The sequence below is a fragment of the Sprattus sprattus genome (assembly GCF_963457725.1).
Source record: "Sprattus sprattus genome assembly, chromosome: 5".
Classification (NCBI taxonomy): Eukaryota; Metazoa; Chordata; class Actinopteri; order Clupeiformes; family Clupeidae; genus Sprattus; species Sprattus sprattus.
In genome coordinates, this window is record NC_137924.1 from 20,077,280 (window position 1) to 20,101,998 (window position 24,719).

At 42.1% G+C, this 24,719-nt stretch overlaps 3 protein-coding genes across 5 annotated transcripts; 1 reads left to right on the plus strand and 2 right to left on the minus strand.

The window, feature by feature from the left end:
- Positions 1 to 952: 952 nt before the first annotated feature.
- Positions 953 to 11,175, plus strand: ccnt2a (cyclin T2a; the record flags this gene model as incomplete). 3 transcript variants are annotated; one of them, XM_080838796.1, is made up of 10 exons in its annotated part: positions 953 to 1,110; positions 2,609 to 2,690; positions 2,956 to 3,084; positions 3,399 to 3,459; positions 4,024 to 4,086; positions 4,393 to 4,438; positions 7,560 to 7,723; positions 7,867 to 7,937; positions 8,259 to 9,498; positions 9,591 to 11,175. In XM_080838796.1, the coding sequence occupies 10 exons, from the start codon at positions 953 to 955 to the stop codon at positions 9,656 to 9,658; spliced, it is 2,082 nt and encodes a 693-aa protein (XP_080694922.1). In that variant the 3' UTR covers positions 9,659 to 11,175. The 3 variants fall into 3 exon arrangements, with proteins under 3 accessions (XP_080694922.1, XP_080694921.1, XP_080694923.1); XM_080838797.1 differs by having other exon boundaries at positions 960 to 1,110; positions 4,354 to 4,438; XM_080838795.1 differs by having other exon boundaries at positions 8,259 to 11,175.
- A 367-nt stretch (positions 11,176 to 11,542) lies between these two features.
- On the minus strand, positions 11,543 to 19,711 carry map3k19 (mitogen-activated protein kinase kinase kinase 19; the record flags this gene model as incomplete). The annotated part of the gene is made up of 9 exons (XM_080839697.1): positions 11,543 to 11,618; positions 11,711 to 12,408; positions 12,598 to 12,690; positions 12,782 to 13,015; positions 14,417 to 14,655; positions 16,246 to 16,356; positions 18,273 to 18,303; positions 18,516 to 18,710; positions 19,550 to 19,711. 9 exons carry the CDS (start codon positions 19,709 to 19,711, stop codon positions 11,543 to 11,545), a joined length of 1,839 nt encoding a protein of 612 aa, XP_080695823.1.
- A 1,458-nt stretch (positions 19,712 to 21,169) lies between these two features.
- On the minus strand, positions 21,170 to 24,597 carry LOC308365481 (FAST kinase domain-containing protein 3, mitochondrial-like; the record flags this gene model as incomplete). The annotated part of the gene is made up of 6 exons (XM_080838920.1): positions 21,170 to 21,259; positions 21,417 to 21,531; positions 21,722 to 21,791; positions 22,096 to 22,270; positions 22,423 to 22,508; positions 23,271 to 24,597. 6 exons carry the CDS (start codon positions 24,595 to 24,597, stop codon positions 21,170 to 21,172), a joined length of 1,863 nt encoding a protein of 620 aa, XP_080695046.1.
- Between the last annotated feature and the right edge of the window lie 122 nt (positions 24,598 to 24,719).

Consider the following 24,719-nt stretch of genomic DNA (forward strand, 5'->3'; position numbering starts at 1 on the left):
AATGTATAATAAATACATACAAAATGTCCTTCTAATATCTAGTAGTTTAAATAATATTTTAGATACTCCTATACCAGGCTTTCCGACTCCTAAAGCATTTTTAAAGGTTTTCCCATCGTAGAAGGCAGTAGCTCAAAAGCTGTTTATTTGTTAGATCATTTTTAGTATATAGTGTCTACTTAATAATGCACCAGAGTTATACAGAGACAGTGAATAGAGTTATCTGGATATTAGATTATGGAGTTTGCCAGGAGACTTAAGTGGAATGGTGATATATAGTTAAGGTTTCATTATCCAATAAGCATAGGCCTATTTACAAAATACTTAACCCTGACCATTTAGTCAGGCTTTGACCATATGCAATACTCACTCAAATTATGTATCTGGCCACAATGTTGAATGTTACAACAACATGAAAATGATGTGTAGGCATACAAAATGTTTATATTACAATAGGCTAATTGTAAATATGACCTATTTGCAAATTTTCGGCAGGAAAAAGTGCATGCAGTGGCACCCCAAAAATATTAAATAAAGAAAATAATGAGGGCAAAACATTAAACAACACAAGTAGACTGGCCACTGTTGCACTGATCACCAAGTTATAAAATCAGCTACGTTCTCTGCTAAATATCACCAGAAATACCACACCAAATATGTGGGCATGGGTGTACCATAATGTGCCACTGGAGGGCCATCTTGTGTAGTGTATGGCTCAAATCTTGAATCGTAATGAAATCATGGAATTCATTCTTATGTGCTAAAAAATATCGCTTTGATAATTGTAAGCTTTAACGTACATTTATTTAAAAACCATTCGAGGTAGTCAGTTTTTCTGCGTGACGATGAAGAACGGATAGTGTTTTATAGTGGATAATTATATCACACGTAGTTACGTAATGACGTTTATGCATTCTGTTGTGTTCCGAAACTGGACGTTTACTCCGGAGTAATGGCGGCGTACCGGGGATCCTCGTCGAAATGGTTCTTCACCCGGGAACAGCTCGAAAGCACGCCGTCTCGACGCTGTGGAGTAGAACCGGATAGAGAACTGTCTTATCGACAGCAAGCGGCAAACCTTATTCAAGATATGGGCCAGAGACTCAACGTGTATCCTTTAAAAAGTCATTTTCTATTTTGATACGGTTCTCGGTCGGGGAGGAGGAGGCTCAGGGGCAATGGCGGCCTAGGCCCATTTTCAAGCGGCCTCCCTAAATTCTGTAGTTGACGTGTATTCAAAATATATTTTCACATTAATAATACCGTAAAATATTAGTTTGAGCTATCCAAGTAACCTAAACGTTCGATTTACCTGACAAATAAAGTTACGCGTTGATGACTGGAAAGCTAGCGAGGCAAGGTTAGCTGTCTAAGCTACATATGCTAGCTAATACTGACTTTTTTTGTTAATTTGGTAAACTGCTGAATTGGTTGGCATCTGATTTGTGGTAAATTGATGAGAATTAATGTAAATGGAAAACTCTTGGATTTTGGTTCATCATGTCGAACATTATAGCCGAGTGAATTAAAAGCGGCACGCTGTTATGCTATTAGCTATGTGACGTGCTATGTCTTGCGTCATTTAGATAACATTAGCTGGCTAGCTAGTTAGCTATGATAGATATCTAGCAAACGTGACTTGTTTGTTGACATTGCATTAGCAATGAATCCCGCGCATTCAGATTCAGTTTGCTACATATAATTGACAGCATTAACCATCATCGTAGGATTAAGCACACAAACAAAATGTGACGCTCTACTAAATAATGATGGTTATATTCATCAAATTGATGGCCTCGATATGTTAAACTAGTATAAATGTCGACTGCTAGGATGGCAAGCTAACTTGATAACGGCTAATTCCGTTAGTTTAGTTAGGGCGGCTAGTAGTCTTTCATTACTCCCTTTGCTCACTGAACTTTTAAAAGTTATTACGTTATGTTGTCCAATTTTGTCAAACAAATACATAGCTTTTGTTGAAATTAACATGATTAGCTTATCTATTAGTTGTGTGTTTTGTCCACTAGAGAGCGTCGTACTACAACTTTGGTTCTCGGAAATCGTGTGATTGTCTTGAGACCTCAACCTTTATAAGGTTCTGAAACAATTGGCTAGCTACCTACCACCTTTCAGAGGTAAAGGGTGAACATGGTTTCCAGTGACACATTGGGTGTAGTTGAATGGAGCTGACAAAGCATCAAAAGTAATTTGTTGTAAATATCAGGGAGTGAAATGGACCTGAAGGGAAGATGAGTGAACAATTGGAGAATAAAGTAGTTCAATATGTAATAAAGGTTGAGAAAGTTAAACTTTAGTGGCCGAAAAGTGAAGATGCAATACGTAACCGTACAGTGAGCACATAAATGGCAATTGCTGTAGCAGAAATCTATCAGCAATAAATGCCAGTCACCCTCTTATTTATCTTTACCCGCATAGGTATTTGTGTGTTTATTCTGGTTGTAACAATGATGTTCAGGATTTCATGCTCAAAAAGTGTTTATGTGTTAATTTCAGTGTAGCCACATTGATTAATGGGAACAAACAAAAAGATTATCATTCAATTGTTGCTCTGCCATTGAAGTGTTTTCCTTAATTATATATATTTTAGCTCCCAACTGACAATAAATACTGCAATTGTTTACATGCATAGATTTTATATGTACCACTCTTTCACAAAATTCCATAGAAATGTAAGTATGACCTTTTTTGCTCACATTTAAATCCATTTGCATATGTGATGTGTCGCTAGCATATATTAGATTGTTCAGCTTTTAAACTGTCATATAGCTTTACTATCTGAAGTCATGCAATTAGGCTATAGTCCTTTAAAACTTTGAGCTCACATTTGTCAGCACAGGGTTAGGAAGCTGGTTTATTTTGATTGCCTTACACATGTTGTACAGTAGATTTAAACTCTTAACGCCACGAGTGTGACAATATTTCTTCTCGGAACAGATAATTTCCCCTACCACCTTATTCTTGGCTGCCAAAGTTGAAGAGCAGCCTCGGAAACTAGAGCATGTCATTAAAGTGGCGCATGCCTGTTTATACCCTCAAGAGCCTCCGCTGGATACAAAGAGTAATGTAAGTGTCCCTCCTGCCACACACTATTTCATCCCCCAATCACTCCCATTTTCAACCTCCCTTGGCAGAAGCTCTTGCCTGTGTGCTTCTGTTTGGCATTTTGAGATCCTGGTCACAAACAACTGGCGTTTGCCATTTTTGACTGGATGGGTCAGCCAGCTATAGTCATTTGTAATGCGCTATGCATCACGCACTGACTTCAACCAACCGGGACTGCCAACTACTGTCTATAAGTCAATGAAAGGGTTGCATTCTGGAAATGGGGTAAGAGACACATTACAAACATCATGTAATGATTGTCTATTGAACTTCAGGCATACCTCCAGCAAGCTCAAGAGCTGGTGATACTTGAAACCATAGTGCTGCAGACTTTAGGTAAGTAAAGGTCAAACTCTTGAGAAGAGAGGTGGTCTCACGTGAGTGCATATAGTGTACATTGTGAATGTATTGGAGTGTGTCTCTTGGGTGTAGGATGTTCGTTTCCTGCCTTGTGTGCCCTTGATGCAGCCCTTTTGACTGGACAAATACCAGAGACCTTTTTGAGGAGCCAAAGAAGACTATTGTGTATGCACCTGTAAATTGAATTGGGACCAAACCAAAACCATAGTAAACTAAGTAGTTATATTCATGTTTTCCCAGTCTGTCTAGTTGTTTAAACTTAACTTGGTGAACTGTTTTTCAACCCACACCACCACATTTTTTTAATCACAAGTCTTCATCAAATAAAATTGCCTTGTCTGCAATGCCATCTGTTGTATTCTTGAGCAGGCATGCACACAATGGCTTCCTGCAGTCAATGTTACATCTGGTGTGTGCCACAGACTTGGAAGAGCTGCACCTTAGTCATGTTTTTGATCATTTGATTAATACTTCTCTCTATAAATATGTGTGTGTATTTTTGATCAGTGGTGTAACATTTGAATGTGTTCTTTCTTGCAGGTTTTGAAATAACTATTGAGCATCCACACACTGATGTTGTGAAATGTTCCCAACTAGTGCGAGGTAAAGGTTTCCTTTTGTCATTTGAGAGTAGTTTTGCCCAACAGTCACTCAGTCGTTAAATGTAGATTATGCAGTAAATGCAGTAAACGAGACATTTATCCTGTTCACTAATTATTAAAGGTCGCAGTTCTCTAATCACAATGTTTTGTGAACAGTTTGAGTACACATGACTGATGTGACTGATTGGATCACCTGCTTTTTTGTTGTATGTTTTAAGAATTGGCAGACTTTCATTTATCCATTTTTATTCCTTCATTTTCTTTTCAGAAGCTAATTCTCATCCCCCTCTCTCTTCTTCTGCCACAGCAAGCAAGGATCTGGCACAGACTTCCTATTTCATGGCTACCAACAGGTTGTTATCCTGTCCCTCATTTGTTGCACTGTGACTGCACACTATAGCTTCCGTTACTGCAGGGTACCCTTGTAGTGTCCAACACCCTCCTTGCGCTGGTGGCTTCTGGAACGCCGCCCCTTCTGATGCTTCCACCCCAGAAATGGGGGCGGGGGTTGGGCAGAGAGGGGGCGATGGCGGTCCGAACCCCGGCTGCAGTGCGGTGTATTGTACGAGGGACCAATGTTGGCACTGAAGGGGGCTGAATGCACATTGCGAAGTGTAGTGGTGCGCTTGAACCTCACGTTTGCTCGGTTACAGAGGTGCATTTGTCTTTTTTTTAAAAAGACACTGTGGTAGCCTGAGTAGCAGAAAAGATTACACAGATGTAAACATTGCATAGAAGTCTATCTGGTAAGTACCATAACCTTTAATTTTTTGTTTCACTTTGTAATGTTTTTTGCATTTTTCAGATTTTTATAAATCAGTGTGTTAAAACAATATTTAGTGAAAGATGTAGTTTGATTGTTGTTTGACGTAGCAGTTTAAATCATTTTTTTTTTTTTTTTTAAATGTCCCAGTGTTGCATTGACGTTTTTTTTTTTTTTTTTTTATATATAAGTTGGCTCCTAACCCATTAAGGACCAATATCTCAGATTGACAATTTAGAGCTATGCCAAAAGTGGTTTCAATGAACCAGCCAGTGTTATAAGGCTGTCCTTTTAAACTATTATTAGTATGCCTTTAATGGTCTTGTACTCTGCAAGTATTTCAACATTTGTATTATCCGTGGATGTAGTTCAAGTCCTTAATGGGTTGGTTGTAATATTTATTTTGTGTTGCATTGTACAACTAGAGTAGGTATGAAGTACCAAAGATGCTTTAGTATGCATTTTTTTTCAGTAAAACCTTACAATGCCTGGACGTGGGATTTAAAGTCGTAACTACTATTGCTGTTTTGATAGGATTTTTGAAAGAATCAACATTTAAACAGTTTACACAAGATGCTTTTTGCTGATTTCATTGACTGCATTTAAAGTTCATGATTTGCCAAGACAAGTCTTTATTTTGGGTTGTCTCTGTGTTTACTGTGTCAGTAGGGACAAAAAGCTATATGCACTTTTAAAGAGAGTTCTCCTTACGAGGACAACAAAAAGTTCAGAGACTGCGCCTATAACAAGCAAAAACCTGATTTAAAAATGGCCGACACCCTATCCAAAGTAGTCCACTGGTGCAGCAGTGCACCACTCCCAGTGCTCCTGCCACACTTGGAACCTCCTGTTCTGCCAGCGTGTCAAGCACCGTCTGCGATTTGTGCTGGAATTCCACGATGTGAAAAAGCGACCCGGCAACAGGGGGCAGGGGGATGAATGTGTTGTGGGCGAGAAATGCGTGTGTTTTCAGTGCACTGTGGAGGAGCATGTTGGAAGGATCAATTGCCATTGCAGCACAGGTTGTCTGTGCCAAATGGAACGTCACAGTAGAACTTGCCGCCAACAGTCTGACCCTGGGTGGCATTCATGGTGCACATCCCATGAATGTAAAAAAAAAAAAAAAAACACCAACATGTTCTTGGTTGCGCTTCGGACCTGATGCGCCACCTTCGGTCTTGGAGACTGCAGGCTCTTCTACTGTGAAGATTTCTGTTTGGTCTCTGGGTCATAACCGTAGACCCAACTCTCGTATCTGGTGAGGATCCTCCTGATGAAGTTTGGGTCATACCGGGCGCCTGTGGACTGAGATCCTTGCAGACTTGGACACAGTGCTGCTTCTGCTCGAAAGTTAGGATACTGGGCACAGACTTGGCAGCAATACGGCGCATGTTCAAATTGACCTTGAGGACTATCTTGAACTGTTCCAAATGAGAGTGTCAACAATTTTCTGGAAAGTGATCCGTTGATCCTGACGCACAATGTGTTACTTTTCTTGGACATTTTCGTTGGTTGTGCCTGTGGAGGGTAACGTTCTGCCCCTCTTAAAATGCGAATACCACTCGATACGCCTCGCTTCAGCCCATTGCTGAAGGCTTTCTGAAGCATTTCAAGGGTCTCCCTTGCCATCTCCCTGATTTTGCAACAAAATTTGTTTCTCGCTTTTTTGCTCAAGATTAGGGTCCGTGCTGAAATCGCAAATGCGCATCTACCAGTGGTCACAAAAACGTGTTTAAACCAGTTGCTGAAGTTGATCAAGCGATGTCACCAAGCGATGAAATACCTTCTCACAAAATGTATTACTTACACCAGCTACACGTGCATTACTGTGCTGTACTCCGTTTGTTCACAACAGGAGCAGTCTCGGAACTTTTTGATCGCACCTCGTATATAGAATCCTATGTTGACCAAAACAAGCATCAAAATTAGATGTTGGCCAGTCACTTTATGCCTCAATAGGGTCAGCTTCCAGACATTGTACTTGTTTGAGGCACAAGGGTACCATCCAATGTTTACCATTGTCATTTCAGCCATTGGTCATCTATGACCTAACAAATTGTGTGACATGCGTTCTGGTCTGGTGTGGCATTTTTTTGTCACACAAGTAAAGGGTCTCTGATATCTTTCTTGGATTTCCTTTGTTTTTGAAGCACTTAGCACCTGCTGTATTTGTCATGTCTAGAGGTAAACACGTGGATGGTAGCTGTGTGGCTCTTGCCACATTTGATGTTATTACAAAAGATCATTTATAGACTAGTTTGAATGAATTTGCATGATCATAATTATGCAAGTGTACCCACATACTGTCTGATTATTGTGCTAGGACTGATATGCTAAAGTTGTCCTTAATTTTGAATGAAAGTGTTTTCTTGTTTTCACTTTTGGTCAACTGTTAAGATATAGGTCACAATTTCTCAAGGCAGAAATATTCGGTCTTCAAGACCGCGGAATATATGAATTATACAAGGAACAGACTTAGCGAGCAGAGAACAAACATATTAACTCCTCAATTAAACACGTCACTCACAATTGAGGACACACTACTGCTGTAATATCTTACACAGTTTAATGTTGATTATTGACCTTGTCATTGAATGTTGACATGCTGCTGTTTGTTGTTGTAAGTATGTACAGCGTATGTGACCGCCAGTCTCTGATGGTTCTTCCGCCCCTCTCTCCCTGTCGTGTCCCCTCTTCTTCCCCACCTGCAGTCTCCACCTCACCACCTTCTGTCTGCAGCACAAGCCCACAGTTATTGCTTGCGTGTGCATACACCTCGCTTGCAAATGGTCCAACTGGGAGATCCCAGTGTCTACCGATGGAAAGCACTGGTGGGAGTATGTGGACAGTTCAGTGACCCTGGAGCTTTTGGATGGTGAGTTAATGTTGTTGACATCTTAAATCATATACAGAGTTTATAAATATGCAGTTTACATTAGTCTTCTACTCCATAAATGAGCACAAATCAACAATATGTTTCCCTTCTCTCTCCCCCCCCCCCCCCTCCACCACCACCAGAGCTGACCCATGAATTTCTCCAGATTTTAGAGAAGACGCCGAGCAGGCTAAAGAGGATTCGGAACTGGAGGGTAAAGAATCATTTCATTAAACATTGTGACTGTTCATAAGTGTTCTGAATATGGCCCACAATAAAAATGTAATATATGGTTAAGTTAATAGCTGGTGAAAGCAATTACCTTTTGGATCTTTTTTAACGTGACCACACTAGTGAAGTGACTAGTGCTAATTTGTATGTAGAATGTACTTGTTTGCCTAATGAAGTGATCACAGGGTGGTAGTTGTGGCTGCTAGCTTACCCAGCCAGACTTCTGTCTCTTTAGGACAAGCCCAGTATTTGTTTTAAATGAGCTCACTTTAATTTGAACCACCCTTTGTGATCCCTTCCTTAGGCCACGCAAGCTGCCAAAAAGCCCAAAGCAGATGGCCAGGTGACAGACGGTAGCGGTACCTTCACATGTCCCTCCATGTCACAGGACAACTCCCTTGTTGATGCCATCCCTGGTATGTCTGGAGATGCGTCCTTCTCAAAGGCCTCTGCCTCGTTCCCCGTCTCCCTGTCTGGCAACCCGGGAGGCGGCCTCTCCCTGGACGCTCTCACGGGCATTCCGGGCACCTCCTACACGTTCACGGCCCCGAACGACTGGCCTCAGGACCAGGTCCGCTCAGAACCCCTCAAACCAGACGCCTTGGGGCTCCCGCAGGGGGCGCCGCTGCTGCCCCAGCACGGCTCCTCACACTCACACCGGCCCGACAAGAGTGCAGACTTCACTCCCATCAAACACGAACATAAGGCGGGCGGAGGGGCGAAACACCAGCCCCCGCCAGCCTTCGCTGCGCCGCCCCCTCCCCCTCCTCCGCCTCCCCCTCCTCCTCCTGTCGCCACAGTTAAGATGACTCTGGACAAATACCGCGAGAAGCAGGCGGCTGAGCAGGCAGTGCAGAAACGCCGGCAAGAGCAGCATCCGCAGGGTGGGGAGCATGAGGGTCAGGAGGCGTATAGCAGAGCCTCCCTTCAGGCGGACCACCGCAAGCACCCACAGGCCCACTCACACAGCCTTCTGCCGGGCCCCGGCATCGGCAGCGCTGGCATCAGCCTCCCGACTGCCTCCCCTCTGAAGATGAAGCTGGCCATGCCAGGCCAGGAGAGGTTTCAGAGTGGCAACAACGGCAGCGGGGACAGACGTGACAAAGGCGCTTCGCTGAAGCTGCGCCTTCCGATCCCTTCCCAGGGTGAAAGGAGCGGCTCCGGCAGCAAAGAGGAGCTAAAGATGAAGATCAAGGTGTCCTCGGAGCGGCACAGCTCCTCGGACGAGGGTGGCGCCAAGAGCAAACATTCCAGCCCGCTGGTGAGCAAGGAGAAGCACCGGGACCACTCAGGCCACCGGCACCACCACCACAAGCATGGCCACTCTCACTTCCATGCTCACAGCGGCAATGGCAGAGGGGCCCACGAGGGTCCGGGCTCAGGCTCGGGATCAGGAGGTGCCCTCCGCAGCCCGCTGAGTCTGGGCGCCGACGGTTTGGCCATGGGCTCCAGCTCCTCCAGTACCTCCTCCCGGAAGAGGGGCTACCCCGAAAGTAGCCACAACCACCACTCCAAAAAGAACAAAAGCTCCAAGGGCAGCTCAGGTAGTTCCCATAATTGTTGCTCTGTACAGCAGGTGTGTGTGTCGTCTCGCAGCTCTGTTCTTAACCTTCCCTTCCCCCTGTGCGTCCCCCAGGTGGGCTACGGACATCCCAGCACCCTGGCGAAACTGGACAGGAAGCCAGTGGGGAGCCGCGGGCCTGAACGCGCCAGTGGCCAGCACGCGAACTACAAAGACACATTTGACGTGCTTGCCTCGCTGTTAAGTGCCCAAGGAAGGAACACCTGAAAGCCACAGGGGGATTTAGAAAAACAAAAAAACAATAGAAAAAAAAAACCCTACTTCAGTAACTACTTCAATATAGATGTTTTTCTCTTATTGAGAAGTGACGAGAGAGAGAGAAAGAGCGAGAGAAAGAGAGAATGCGTTCTGATCCTCTGATTCCTTGGCAGTGGCACCCTGTGCTCCCCTTGTCTGTGTATGTCGTTGCTGCTCTGTCCTCCAAACCCACTCAGTGGGTTGTGGCATGGGCTGTGAGTTGTAGGGGGCATTCTAATACACATGGATTTAAATCTCCTCACTAGAAGCTGATTGGGAGTTCAATTCTAAATACTTAAAACTGAATGATGCAATGATTTTTTTATTTTTTTTTTTCGTTTATAATTTAAGCGAATCTCCACAATTGTAATTCATAAATACTATTAGGCTCTTCCAAAATGACCTATTTCCTGTTCTGAGAGGGGATATGTGTGCGTGAGTGTGTACTGATGTGGGGACGCGTGAGGTCTTTCATTTCTATACTGTATGTATGATCTGCATGTTTCAATCAAAGGGATGAAGAATGATGACTGCTGTTTACAGGAAGTGGAGATAAATGTACATACATTTTTGTATGCTTAAAAAAAAGTGATAACATAAATACTCAGGTTTGGAACTGCTTGTAAGTATAACAAAGTGTGTGTGTGTGTGTGTGTGTGTATGAGTGTATGAGAGCACACACAGATATGTGTGCTTGTATGTATGTGAATGAAATAATGAAAAAAAAGACACTTGTAACTTGATAAGAATCCATTTTCTGATTCTGACTGCAGCATTCCAGTGATATGCTTAGAAGCCTGTATTCTCTGCATGGGTGTCAAGCGAGGACCCACCATGCCTAACCAATCACCTGGCTCGTCAGAGGCCTTTCAGTTTGTCCTTTTCCTTCCCCAAGGTGACTTTAAGCTGGATGCCAAAGGTTGTGCCTCGAGAAGAGAAATTAAGAGGACTCTAAAGTTTACATAACCTTTGCTGTGAAGTGCATTTAAAATTCTCTCGGCTTCAAGCTGTAGCCTATAGGTGCGACACTGTAAGTCAATAATGAAAAAATGTAGGTTTTCTCTTGTTAAATGCAGACGCATGAAGTTTTCTGGGAATTTAATCAGTGTTGAAACAATGGGGTTTAAAAATAGTTTTACTTTTCCATGTCATGCGTTCCTGCAATATGCATAATTTTGATTGTGGGGTAAAAATAATTTCTGCAAAAGAGGAGTCATTTACTTCATTGAGCAGAATGGGAACATGAGGTCAAGGACTACAGATTGTTACTTTATTCATGGGCACAGAGTTAGAGGTTTATAAAGTGGAACATATCAACATCCAGTCCGGTCAGCCCCCTCCACTCCCCCACCCTCTTTCAGTTAAGTTGTACAAATAAATCCCAAGGTTTCCACTACCCGAACTTTGAGTGTGAGAGAATTTGTGAGATAAATACATAGTCATACAAAATCAATTATCCTTTGCAAAAATAAATAATTTCAGTATAGACAATTTAAACAATTTTACTGTTCCTTAGTCAGCTGAACCAGAACAGTCAGAATATTTTATGGATCAACTTCATTCTGTCTGTTATATTGATTGATAATGGTAATTGGAACAGATGCTCAGATCACAATATGCAACGCCTGTCTTAAAGCTGTATTTATAAATGTATTTAGTGCAGTTCATTTTCATCACAAGTCATTATTTCATAGTTAACATTCCAACTTAAGATTACATTTCAAATGACGAGTCAAATCAATCCATTTCTCTGAAGTGAACAGGGATGTTCATTCAAACCATCGTTCATGCGGAAGAAAAGGATGTTCCAACAGCTGCTCTGCAGTTGGTCTCTGATGTTGATCACTGAAAAACAATAATTAAGATTTGTATTGCTACCTTTCCAGTTGTTTCCTAATTACTTCATATACACCAAAGGCAAGGCAAAAATCACTAACCTTGTTAGACATGCTTGTACAAAATGTTTTGCATGTCTGGAGGAACTGTCCGGCAAAGATGGCATCAGTCCTTGTCGGGCCCCTATGTAGAATAGGGCGGCCATCTTGTCCATGTGAGCCAGTGGAGGTTTTCCAGTCGCCATCTCAAACACGGTGCAGCCTATGCTCCAGATGTCTGACTTCCGGCCATGCCCAGTCTCATTGATCACTTCTGGTGCCATCCAGTAGGGTGTGCCGTGTGCAGATTTCAATATGTCACTGTGACTCCCAGTTTGGTTGAGACAGCTAAGCCGACGGGCACAACCAAAGTCAATAAGCTTGATCACACCAGTGGGCAAGAGCATGACATTGTTCCCCTTCAAGTCTCTGTGGATGACTTTGTTGCTGTGCAGGTAGGCCACGCCCTCTAAGATCTGCTGGGTGTAGATGGCTAACACCCTTTCGGGCAAGGGTCCGAAGCGATGAAGGATACTAGCGATGGATCCTCCGGGGATGTATTCCATAAAAATGCTGACGACGCTCTCACTCAGAGAGGTGCCCAGGAACCCAACAATGTTTGTGTGGCAGAGGCTCTTTAGCAGGTCCACTTCTCTTTGGAGACAGCCATACTCGTTTTCTGCTATTTCCCCATCCATGGCATCCAGGATGACTTGCTTCACGGCAATTAGCTGCCCTTGGCTGGTCAGGCCACAGTAGACCTTAAAAGAGAAGGAGAGAGAAGTTTAACAAGCTGATTCTTAGAGAGCAGATGCTCCCCACATGACCTTTGAACTACACCTGTGTCAAATGATGCTCAGCTGTCTGGCAACCACTCATGAGCTTAACCTCCTGCATCACTATTTTTGTAAATGTAAGTCAGTGATGTATGGTTAAATAATATCACTTACTGTTCCAAATGCCCCTCTACCTAGAATATCTCCCTTTGTCCATGTGATGGCTCCTTCGTCGCAGGACCCTTCCATATTGACCACACCACTGCCCTGTGAGTTAAACACAGATGACAGGCGTTGATCAAAGGGATGATATCTGTATGCAGTCAAACAGTATTACACAATGGATTTGCAAGTGTACCTTGTGGAAAGTTTGTTGCATCATCAGTGGAGCTTCTTCGCTGGGCCTGTGGACTCTGGTGTTGTCAGAATGGTCAGTGTCTATTTCTCTCTCCTCCAGTGATATTAACTCATCCACCAGGCACTGCATCAGCTCATCTGTGAGAGGGTCCTCCTCTCCCTCAGCCCCATACGTCTGAAATAGAGTCAGGCATGTTCGGTCCTTGCTGATTGAGGTCCAAGTGTTGACCTTTGGCTGTGCAGGACACACTTGTGAACTGGTGAACTTTGAACTTTGACTGCACTCTGTGCCTGGATCAACCTTCACCTCAGATTCTTCAGGGATGTCCTGATGACTTCCAGTGAGCTGAAGGGAAGCTTTCCTTTTCTCAGCAGACACGCCGAGACATTTTCCCTGCAACTGATTGCCAAACATATGTGCCTTTGAGCTAGTTTGAGACAGAGCTTCTTCAATTATTGACAATACATGCCCTTTCAGAGTCTGCTCATCACCCTGGGGAGCGTCCATTTCTTCATTTGCCTCAACACATGAGATCGCCTCAGGCTTCCTAGGACTTGAATTGGAAAACGATTCAGTGTTGTCTTCTTTCAAAGTTAGTGCATTGCAAGGCTTGCCTGATACTACAATGTCCCTATTTCTTTTCTGCTTACTCTTATCGGCCTGTTTCTTTTTCTTTCTCTCCGCTATCTTGGGGCATCTGTTCTTGAAGTTTTGGATATGGGTCTTGATTGGTGGAGCTGACTGCACCTGCCTTTGTCTTTCAGAGGACCTTGTCACTCTGAGGTTGTCATACAGTGGGGTTGCAAACATCTCAAAAATGGCTAGCCCATCGTCCCCCTTCATGATCTCATGAAACATGTCATTGTAAGTTATATAATCCACAGCTGATTTTGCCTTAGGTGGCCCTACAATCTCTGTCTTGGGGTGGTGGGGAGGTTTCGGTCTATTCTGCTCCTTTTGGGTGAAATTATTTTGACTTAGACATCTTATATTACTCAGACGTTTCTTGTCAGCATTTCCCCACTTTGGTTTTACTAACTCCGGTACTCGCTTTCGAGTGCCTGCTTGCTCTATGTTTGTTTGAATACCCCTTGACACATTTTTGTTGATTAAATCATGTTTTCCATCTTGACTCTTCACATGGAATGGAACAGCTGAAGTTTTCTTATTTGGGGTTTTAAATGCCAAGACATTAAAGGAATTGTTAGTTTGGAAAAGAGTGCTTCCCTTTCTGTCTTTCTTGAATCTTGTAATTTGACTCTTGGCTTCTGGCACATGTTCTTCTTTTGCCATTGTGGCATTCACAGTTGGCACTAGAAGATGCTCAGTATCTCCCACACCATGTGAGTTTCTTATTTTGACTTCATCCACAATGTCTCTAGTGTCACCAGTTGAGGGATGTGACTTTGTAGGTGATTGCTCAGCTCTGCATGCCTCTACTGAAGGATTCTCAGAGCAGACAATCTTCTGTTCAGCTTGTGCCTCATCTGCATAGTTCATCTGAGGGTCTTCAGCAGCCCGTGTTATTTCTGTGTTAGCGTCTGTATGCTGAAATTCACAGTGTTCCTCATTATCAAACAGAGATCTGATACAAATACCTTCCTCAAATGTTACTCCAGTAGCCTCTTCACTCACTTTGGCAACCTCAAGTCCTGGGTTTGCTGCACACTCAAACACAGATGAGTTCCGAAAATCGAATCGAGATGATCCATCCAGGACTTGGCCATCTGGGTCCAGGACGCTCTCTTGATTACTATTGTCCCTATTCGTGTCCTCTATGCCCAGTGGTCCTTGTCTACCACTAGGGCAGCTTCCTTCACGGTCATCTCTTTCTCTTTGTCCTTGGATGTCCTCTGTGGATGCCTTTTCAGTCTCTACAGAGCGGTCAATAGACTGAGGAAACAAACCAATAGGTTTGAGTGGACAAGGTCCTTTTAGACACAATAGAACAGGAGTGTTTCTGCATCCTCTCTTCAATGGAGCCAATGTTCTTGGTGTTCTGATTTTTTGTGAATCTGGTGAACCCTGTAAGACATTATTTAAAACATAAATATCAGTCAGCAGCATTGACAACCTTCAGTGGAAAACATTTTTCATGTGTTCATGTGTGATAATGATTACCTTCTGTCCCCATTCATCTGTCTCCTTGGAACTTGTCAATCCTGAAAATAATATATTTCCTTACAAATGTGGCAAAACTGGTTACTAAAATAATGTTTTCTATGATCACTGACCATTTTGGGTTACTAGTCAACACTAAAAAGATTTACGTACGATTGTGAATGTTCGTTCGCACTTGAAGAAGGGAACTTGCATCCAGATAAGGTTCCATGATGGTTGGTGCAGACCGGGTAAGAAGAGAAGATGTCTGTGGAGCTGAGGATCCAGGAGGAACAGGCTTGAAGTTCATGTCTGTCCAACTTGTAGCTAGGCTATTGGGCTCTGTACCCAACATACCAGAATTCATACTATCCAAACTGCAATGGTCCGCCAATTTTGGAAGCAGTCTCGTTCGACTAAGGGGCAACAATGAGAATGAGAGTTCAGTTCTCCAAAAAAAACAGACAGCAAATATTGTTTTTGCTAATGGGAATCTACAATTCCTGCACAAGCCGGCATTATACCATCCTATTACGTCCTGCTTTTGATTTCCTTTCATTGCATCATTGAACTCTGCATATAGTTTGTCTAACCAGCCCTGTTGGTAAATTCCCTCACTTCATTACAATGCAGAAATAACAACATACCCTGGTAGCAACGTGACAGTCATACATTATTGGTCTTTCATCAAAATGCTCATTTTGGATGTGGATGAAATATCAATCTTCAACCAAATTTGGATATACATTGATTTTAAGTTGACATCAGTAGTTGATGTTCATGTCAGTATAGTTTCAGTTTTTTACAAAGGTCAGTTTAACCTACCAAGTTCTGGTCCAAAAGAAACAACAACAAAACCACAAGCAGCATACAGTACTTTTTTTTAACAGTATCCAGTAGTTTGGTTCAATTCTCGCTCATCACAGGCCCTTCATTATATTGAAAGACACCTAATGTCAACACTGCATATTGCAACCTGCTCATGTTCAAGGTGCTCATGAGGAACTTGGTATTACAAAACAGCAATACAGAGGAGCAGTGAGCTTCTTTCAGCAACAAGAGATCAACAAACAAAGGTCTGTTTCACCCATAAGTCACTCCCCCTGTGCCCCCTGCTCTGCCCTCTTCTGTACTCTGTTCTGGGATAATTGCCCACCTTTGAAACAGGGACATGCATGCTGGTCCGGTAACAGGATATTTATGTGCTGTATTTGTGGCACAGTGAGATGGTAGCACTGAATGAGCTAAGGATGCAATGCATTGCAGCACTCTTCACAGGCTACTGTCGAGTTTCTCGTGTGTTTATGTGTTTGCTGTGGAGTCAGTGGGTGTGTTTATGTGTTTCCATTGTTTGTGTTTCTAACTCGTCTCTTGTGAGCTGGCCCACCTGCTGTCCTTCCGTTGGACCATGTCTGGAGGTCTCATCTCACTTGGTGTGCTCGCGCTACACAGGTCAGACTTCTGGATCTGCGTATCTACGGGACAGGTAATACAGGCTCAACTTAGGGTCAGGTCAAAAGGGGGAGAGTAAAATGACAACTTCAGTGGAGGCTGTTCAGGTACTCTGAACAAAATCTAATTAGGATATAACTGCAACGTAACAGCATCCAAAGATTACATCTGAAAAAATGACACTACTATAATAAAGTTCTCCACAGAGGACATAAGACCTCATCTGGTATTACCATGGTAATAATATGAGTTTAAGGTACCTAAGAAAGTGGAAAGCGTATTATTCTACTATGTAACAAATTCTTACATGGTAAAACATACAAATAAATACACATTACTACATCAACCATACTAGAATAGTCATATGAACATGCATTACAGTGCTAAATCTTGAGCATTACTTACGGTGACACAGCAGAGTATCAAAACATATGCTACCTGTTGCAGAACCTGCTTGTCCAGAAGATGAATGGTCAGTGTTCAGTTACACTCACAGAGACACTGTGTTCCCTGCCTCAAAGCTACTTGTCTCAGTGTGACAGGAGTCAAGCAGACTCTCGCTACTAGGTCTGCTGTCCTCAGGGGGGGGAGTGATTTAACTCAAAAGAGAATGACCCAATCAGCTAAGCAAAACACACCCCTCCTCTCTGTCGCTGGCCATCTGCAAGATGGTCTGTAGGGTGGGTTTGGTTATATAGTAGCTGAGCAAATGACTGGGGTGTGTGTGTCTGTTGGGGGTGGGGAGATTGTGCTTACCTTGGCTGTTTATTTTGTGCTGTTCTGACAAGGGCCCGCCGTCCAAACACTGAATTTGATTCTGTAGGAAATAATGTTTTGTTAAATATACCTTATACCATAGCTTATTACACTTTCATTGCATAATTCTAAGGGATTGATCGCCAATGGATCCAACTAAAATCAATCTTACCATATAAGAGGCACCTGCCTGCTATTTAAACGTAAACGTATCAGCCCTTTCTCTACTGATTATCTGCCCCTTCAATTCAATCAAGAAGTCAGACACTGCACAGTCAGCTGCCAGCTGAGAGGCTTCTTTTTTAGATACCTTATGAAATGTACTTTGAAGCCAGACACACAGAGAACAAATAAATGTAAAATACACCAGCTTCTAAGGTGTTGATGTACTGTATATTGTATTTTACCAGATGTTTTATTTTCTGACATTTTTCATCTTGTTGTCTACTAGCATTGTAATGAGTGACATCAAGAGCGCTTTTAAACTTGTTTTTCAGCCATGATTGAAATATAAAAAACTGAGATAATTCTCTTCAATGGGAGTTGACGCCTTACCTCAGAAATGCCAGATGTCTGCTCAAGGAGACCACTGGGTGAGAAGCAATGTGAGATACTCACAGACCATTCCTCTTGACCAACACACTCAGAGTGCAGGGGCATGAGCACTGTATTGACAAAAAGAACAAAACTGTTTTTAATCCACACTAGCATCCTCATCAGAAACAACCAAGGCATTTGGTAGTCTTACTATCACACAGTACCTTGCTGGTGGAGGGCATCCATTATCACTTGCACCAGCTCTTCTCTCAGGGAACTCTTAACTTGTGAAGCATACTGCAGGGCCGAGCATCCCCTAAGGTCGCATACCTCCAGGTGACTGGGATAAGGAGATGATAGTGATGTATGATAAATAATTGTACTACAGTCTTAACAAAAATAGTTTATGTAAATATTTCATATCTTATACCCTGTAGGGTTGACTTACAGCGACAGTGACAGAAGCTCCCTAACCACTCCCAGTGGATTGTATTCCCAGGGCAGACGGCCCTCCAGACTTTCAAACAGGTCAACATCTCTCACAGCTAGCATGAGAGGGGTTAGCCCATCCCTGTTTGGAGTATCAACGTCCACATGGCATGTGTGAGCCTAGGAGAGACATACAAGATTAGCATTAACTACTGACTTTTCACCAGGTCAACAAACGCCACAGGCACCTGGGGTCACCAAAAATGACACAGATATTTAATCTAAACACATCTAGTCACAACTGCAAATGAGAAAATATTTGTACAAAAAAAAATATATTTTCAGTGCACACACATGCCTTGCCATGTCTGTCACTATCATTAGCAACATGTTGGTGGAAACAAACACTTCAGACAAGATGCAGTAAGAGACTGACAGTTGTTAGTGTTTTATCTCCTACCAGCAAGTGCTGCAGCAGGTGGAGGTGTCCTTGCCAGCAGGCCTGTAGGAGTTGAGCCTGAGGAGGCAGGGGCCTGAACATGGCCAACAACAACAACTCCTCCTGGAGGTCTCGATGACTGACATGCATAGCTGTCTGGTTGTTGTGGTTACACAGCGTGACATCAGCTGCATGCTCGAGAAGGGTATGTATTATCTGGCATGAGGAAAGCAGTACTATGCCATTTAGAATCACCAACACACATTACTACACTCAACAGATGTTTAACTATGCATACAGTGCACTAACTAGGTAACACTTTATTTGGATAGTCTGCCTACAGAGACTGCCTACAGATGGTTTGTTGACATTCTAGTTCAGCCTTTCTAATTGTTCACTATACCGCTAAACCAAACACATCCTCTAACCCTTACCTAACCATCAATTATTGATTATTATTAACAGAGTTTCAACAGATAGTTTGTTTATAATATGACATTTGTAGATTTCGATTTTTGGTAAATGTACTGACTGTTGTCATTTTGTATTGAGGTAGTTTTATGTTTAGCATAAATGATGAAGACACCCAAACAATTCAAAGGCTCTGGGGTTGGAAAAATACCCTCTTTTCCCTGTTGGCCCAAGCAGTTCCAGATAGTCAGGTGCTTGTTATGTAAATCAGAGCCCTAAGGATGTTGGTGATGTATTCATTGTTATGTATACAGATGATGTAATTAACCCCCAAATGCAATAGAGAAGTCATGTGGTATAGCAGGTTTACTACTCTGTAAGTTATACATCTATAAACTAATTAATTATACAATTTTGAAGTTTGATTTGAAAAAAAATTCTACAAATTAAAGATTACATACTCTCCTTCTCCCTCACACACACTCAGTCTCACCTTTACCATCCGCCAATAAAATGTATCAAATCACTATATCTATTTTCACCTATGTCCCAACAACACACTGCTTTACTGGTGCAGCTGCCACTCTGCTGTAGATCAATCCCCTGATAAGCCCATTTCACCCCTCTCCCTCTGGTCCCCTTACCATGGTCTGGCCACTCTGGCAGGCACTGATAAGCGGCGTGGAGCCCTCTCCATTGTGGGGTCGGTCCACCTCCTCCCAGTGCCCTCGCTCCAGCCGTGACACAACCCCCTCCAGGTCCTCCTCTGGATCGACCTCCGAAGCTCTGGCGCTCTGTGCCTTCATGCTAAGCGAGTGCTCTGTGGTATGGTGAACACACAAGGAGCCAGCACCGTAGTCCTCCGAATCTTCAGTCCAGCCAAGTACAGCCTGTGTCTATGTCTGTGATCTTGCTCTCTGCTTCTTTGCCTACCAATAGATCAGGACTGTGCTGTTGTTTAAATCTATGACTTCACTGTTGTAATATGCTGGACCTGTTTTTCTGATCTTAGCCATTGTTATTACATTGTGAGTCTCAGGTGAATGGAACAATCCCAAAAGGGTACAGCCACGTGAGGAGCCAGGTAGATAAGGTGAGAGTAATTTTCCACCATTATAAACACAATGGTGTTCTGTTGTTCATTGCACTCTGCAACATAGCTTTGGCTTCACAACAAAATCTGAACTAGGTAACTAGGACAGTAGGGAAAAATGATTAGCACACACTCTTTCAAAAGAAGTAACAAAAAACATCCTATATTTTAGTTTTTTCTCATAACAACCATATGCAAAAGGATAGATGCAGCAAGTTGAGCTAAAAACATTTTGATCAGGTTAGTGGTGACTCACCTTATGTCTTCTATCTCAACCACTTGACTTGAATATTAAACCTTTGCTACAGCATATATAATTACTACTACTATATATAGTATACGACTAATTCAACATTTTATAGTACTGTTGCCACCTACAATCACATTCTCCATTCTAGGTAAGTGCTGTGCACTCATCTGTTCTATTTTGTCCGGCAGAGTTTACATTCTGTTGCCAAGGAGATAGCCGAGCAGACTGGCAGACCGTGAAACGAGTGAAGTTGCCTACTAAGGTTAACACTTAAAGGGTTCTTTCCTAATGTTTCTACACAACATTTTGGACACTTTGCAACCTCTAGGTCAATAGTAAGTGGTTGCCTCCTAAATTATTTGTTAAAGAAAATATGGTAACTGACTTACATTTAGGCTCATATGAATGCTTAATTGTACAGACTTAGTACACACAACAGGTTGAATGCAATGAAATGCATACTGTACAGCTGTCTGCTAGTGCAGTTAAATGTGTCCTTTGAAGGTTGTGCAAGTTACCACACAGAAGGAATTAACAAGACTCACAGTTACACAATTAAATATTTATTGTATGCAAAGCAAACTTCCAAAACCTTTCCAAATATGTATATACATATACCTTACTTGATTTAATAAAGTGCGACATCAGTTACATTACTTCAAATGCTTTGTGCAACACAAACACAGGCATTTGGGTTAAAAAGTGCCAACATGATTTAGATGTATAAAAACAAATAGAAAATATAGTTAAACTCTGCTAACAACTCAACATATATACAAATCTGATTTATCAATTCCACCTAAACTCGTTTGCCTTTTCACATATTTAATGTTTTCAACTTTCACTGAACGGTAACATCAACAACAAAAGTTTACTTTGGAGTTTTGCTACATTGAAGGATCCATCCTCCTCTTGCAGAAGTCACTTGAAGTCTGAGCGACCTATCCTCTGCTGGAGATAACATGCTCGCTGGCTCGGTGTCTGCAACGTCTCATATTCAAAGTAAGGAATCTGTTGTCAGATAGAAACATTTTCATGATTGCAACCAACCTAACATAACTGTCATCACATTTCAGCAAAATTCTTTCAAATTCAAATTCTTCTGTTCCTTCTTTCATACACACATTTCATTACACATCTTCCAGTCCCTGCCTTAAATGTATCTCACCTGTACCACCTCATAGCCCAGCCTTTGGAGATGTCTCCTCTTGGTGACCTCCTGGCCCAAAAGGTGGTGTGTATTTTTGCAGAAACGGTCAGGACCGTCCAAACAGAGAGCAATTCTACAGGGAGATTTGAAACATCTTCACTATATCTTCAAAGTTCACTAAAAAGAACTGATACAAATTTTGTATGGCCTGTGTGTTTTGATAAGAAGTATACATCTTTTGTTTTGCAATGTCAACATAGTAATTAACATTATACATACGTAAATATAGGTTTGCTTTTGACACAGTCATGTTCATAACTTACCTATTGTGGGTCTGATCCCATTGTGTGAGAGGCAAAATCAGGCCCTCTTCATCAACACAGATCTCCACATCTGAAATAACAGAATTAAAACACACTGCAGTCAACTGTAATGGCTTGAAAGAGCAAACTGATGCATTAGATAGTATAGGTGTTTGCACTACTTTAGAATGGTTCTAAACTGGAGTATATAATGTGGATCCACTACCCATTTAGTTAAAACACATACCGAACAAACCACACAGAAATGTTAAGGCACCAGTCTGCTTGAATAACACATGGATGCACACATTCCTGATCCCATCCATGTCTAGTTTAGTAAATTTTCCCCTTTTTATATTTTAATCTTGTAATATGATGACTATTGCAGTGCTTACCTACAGTGTATCCATTTTGTGTGAAAACCTTGGTGGAAAAATATTTTCTCCCACCCAGCACCTTGCAAAGAGGACCATACACCCTTCTGAACAAGTAGCTCTCCAGCGGGCTCTCGAAAAAGTTGTCCACGGAAGAAAACTTCTTCACATGGTAATGATATGGAAGTTTTGGTCCCTAAAGGAAACAACGCACAAATATTACAATTTACACATAGATAAAGCACACTGAGAAGAATGAACATGTTGTTGCAGGTCTTACAGTGTGAATTTGACTGAGTGTATTTATTTTGAGTGTATATGTTTTTACTGACAAGGACTAGTACCAACCTGGTAGAAGGTGCATTCCAGCGAGGTACACATGTTGAGCTGTGTGAGCTGTGCTAAGACATTTTTGCCCAAGCCCTGACCTGGCACTGTGGGGAGGGGGGAAAACAGAAGGGTATGCTTCAGTAACATCTTCAATATCACAAGTCATCCAAAGCCAATGCAGTGACAAAAATGAAAAAACATAAAGATTAAACCACATACAAGAACTTTGAAGTTAACTAATTTCTACTTGTTTTGTATCATCTTCCAGATGAGTAAATTAACATATTAATCTCATGTACCCATTTAGCACAGTACCATCTTTGAGCTTAAATTACTTAAAAATAATGTTTTATCCTACTTGATATATTAACCAGTGAATGTGTTTGTTACTACATACATCCTGTAATTTAAAGTCAATCAGGTAATTGCACTCAGATATGGGTATCTATGTGTTCACATTTGCTGGCGGCCATTTTGTAAGCTGTCCAAAAACTTTCACCTGAAGAATCCTGTGAACTCACATTTATTTTGATTTTTTTAACCTATACTTTGGGTATTACCTCTTATTGCAGAATGTAAAGAGATTAATATTTAGAATTATGCATAGTAAAACATTGAACTTGGCTGTTATAAATAGTTACAATTAAATCAAGATTGATTTAAAGAGATGTATATCTTCATTTTAAATTATAGAAACATTTCAATTAGGTACAATATTATTGTATTAGAGCTTAATATTTAATTTAATTTCCTGTTGAATTCAATGTCTTGTGATCCAAAAAATGACTCAATGTAGATTTTAGTGTGCTTTATATGTATGTTTACCCTATGTTGATCAACATAAAACACAAATGACACTAACTTACCTTCTAATCTTTGAAGAAAGTAGGGACTGAAGACTTTGGAGACAAAGTTAAGGGGAAACCTCTCCAGGTGTATGCAAGAGTGCAGCATGTTGAGCAGAGTTCGAGGCTGGAACTGGGAGAATCTTGAGGTGAGGATGCTCTCCAACTTCTTGAACATCTCATTGGCACAGTGTGGGAGATAATTAAGTCTTCCCATTGCAACAATCTGATGGGCAATCTGAGGTGTGCTGTATGTCTCTGCATTTTGGATGAATCGCTCAGCAACGGCTTCAAATACAGCTCCGGAGCACCAGCGCGCATGGAGGCAGTATTCCATCACAGCACTGATGAGCTCAGGGTCACACTCTTTTATTCTGTTAGGTAGTTGATGCTCTAGGCAATACAGGAAGTGTGTGTTGTGCTGTGATAACTCCGCAAGGGCACGGAGAATCCCAGTAAGTTCAGCATCACTAAATGACTCCATGAAGAGAGTGGAGCGCTGGATAAGCCTTTGAATGAGCATGACTGACTGACCTTCCTGCAACACAGACAAGGAGTGAAGGATGTTGCTTATGGCAGTGGGTGGTAGTCTATGTGCCAACCTCTCTGTGCACCTGTTCAGTCTTGTCATGAGATCTGGGTTCATGTGTTGGTTTGCAATGAGAGCAAAGAAGGTGTATAGTTGAGAAGCTTCCAGTGGGGTTAGATCAACATCGACACGTGTATGAATTGATTTCAAAACTTCACTGAAAAGGTCCGAAGCACCCTCCAAGTTATACGCCACCTTTCCAAGAAGGCACAAGTTAGTGATATCCACATCTTCTTCATTAAGTTTTCTGAGGCACTCCTTTTTAAGTTTTGATATGAGGCCTGTCGGGCTGTCAGGATCCATGCCAATCTTGTCACAGATTCCCATTAGATTAGCAAGACCGGATATGCTCACACCGTTAGGGGTGTTCTTTACAATGTTCCACATCTCACTTTCTGAAAAGGACTGAATAGTTTGAGCCCGTCCATTCTCTGTGGTATGTGATAAGTAGGCTTCATTGGCAGGAAGTGTTTTTGACTGGGTGCGATATCTTTGAATTTGATTGATAAAGTCGAGATGATCCTTCTCTTCAGTCACGTTACTCAACTGAAGCGCTTGGGCGCACCTACCATGTGTTAAATGGATGTTACATTCTCTGGTTATACAATGTTGTTTCATACAGGATACCTGAGTCAGCTGTGTATGCTTTCTACCCAGCGCATATGGTTCACTTGCTTGCAATAACCTCCGACATGCTGAGTTAGAGGTTAACTGTCCTACAGTTCTCACAGAGGATGATATATAAGCCACTGAATTCATTGTCGTTGTGGGGTTGCCTAGAACAAAGATAGATATGCAAATTAGCCCATCTTGATACGAAATTATGCACTGTTGCAGACATGTAGCAACATTACAGTGACTTAAAAGTGAGCTTTTCTGAA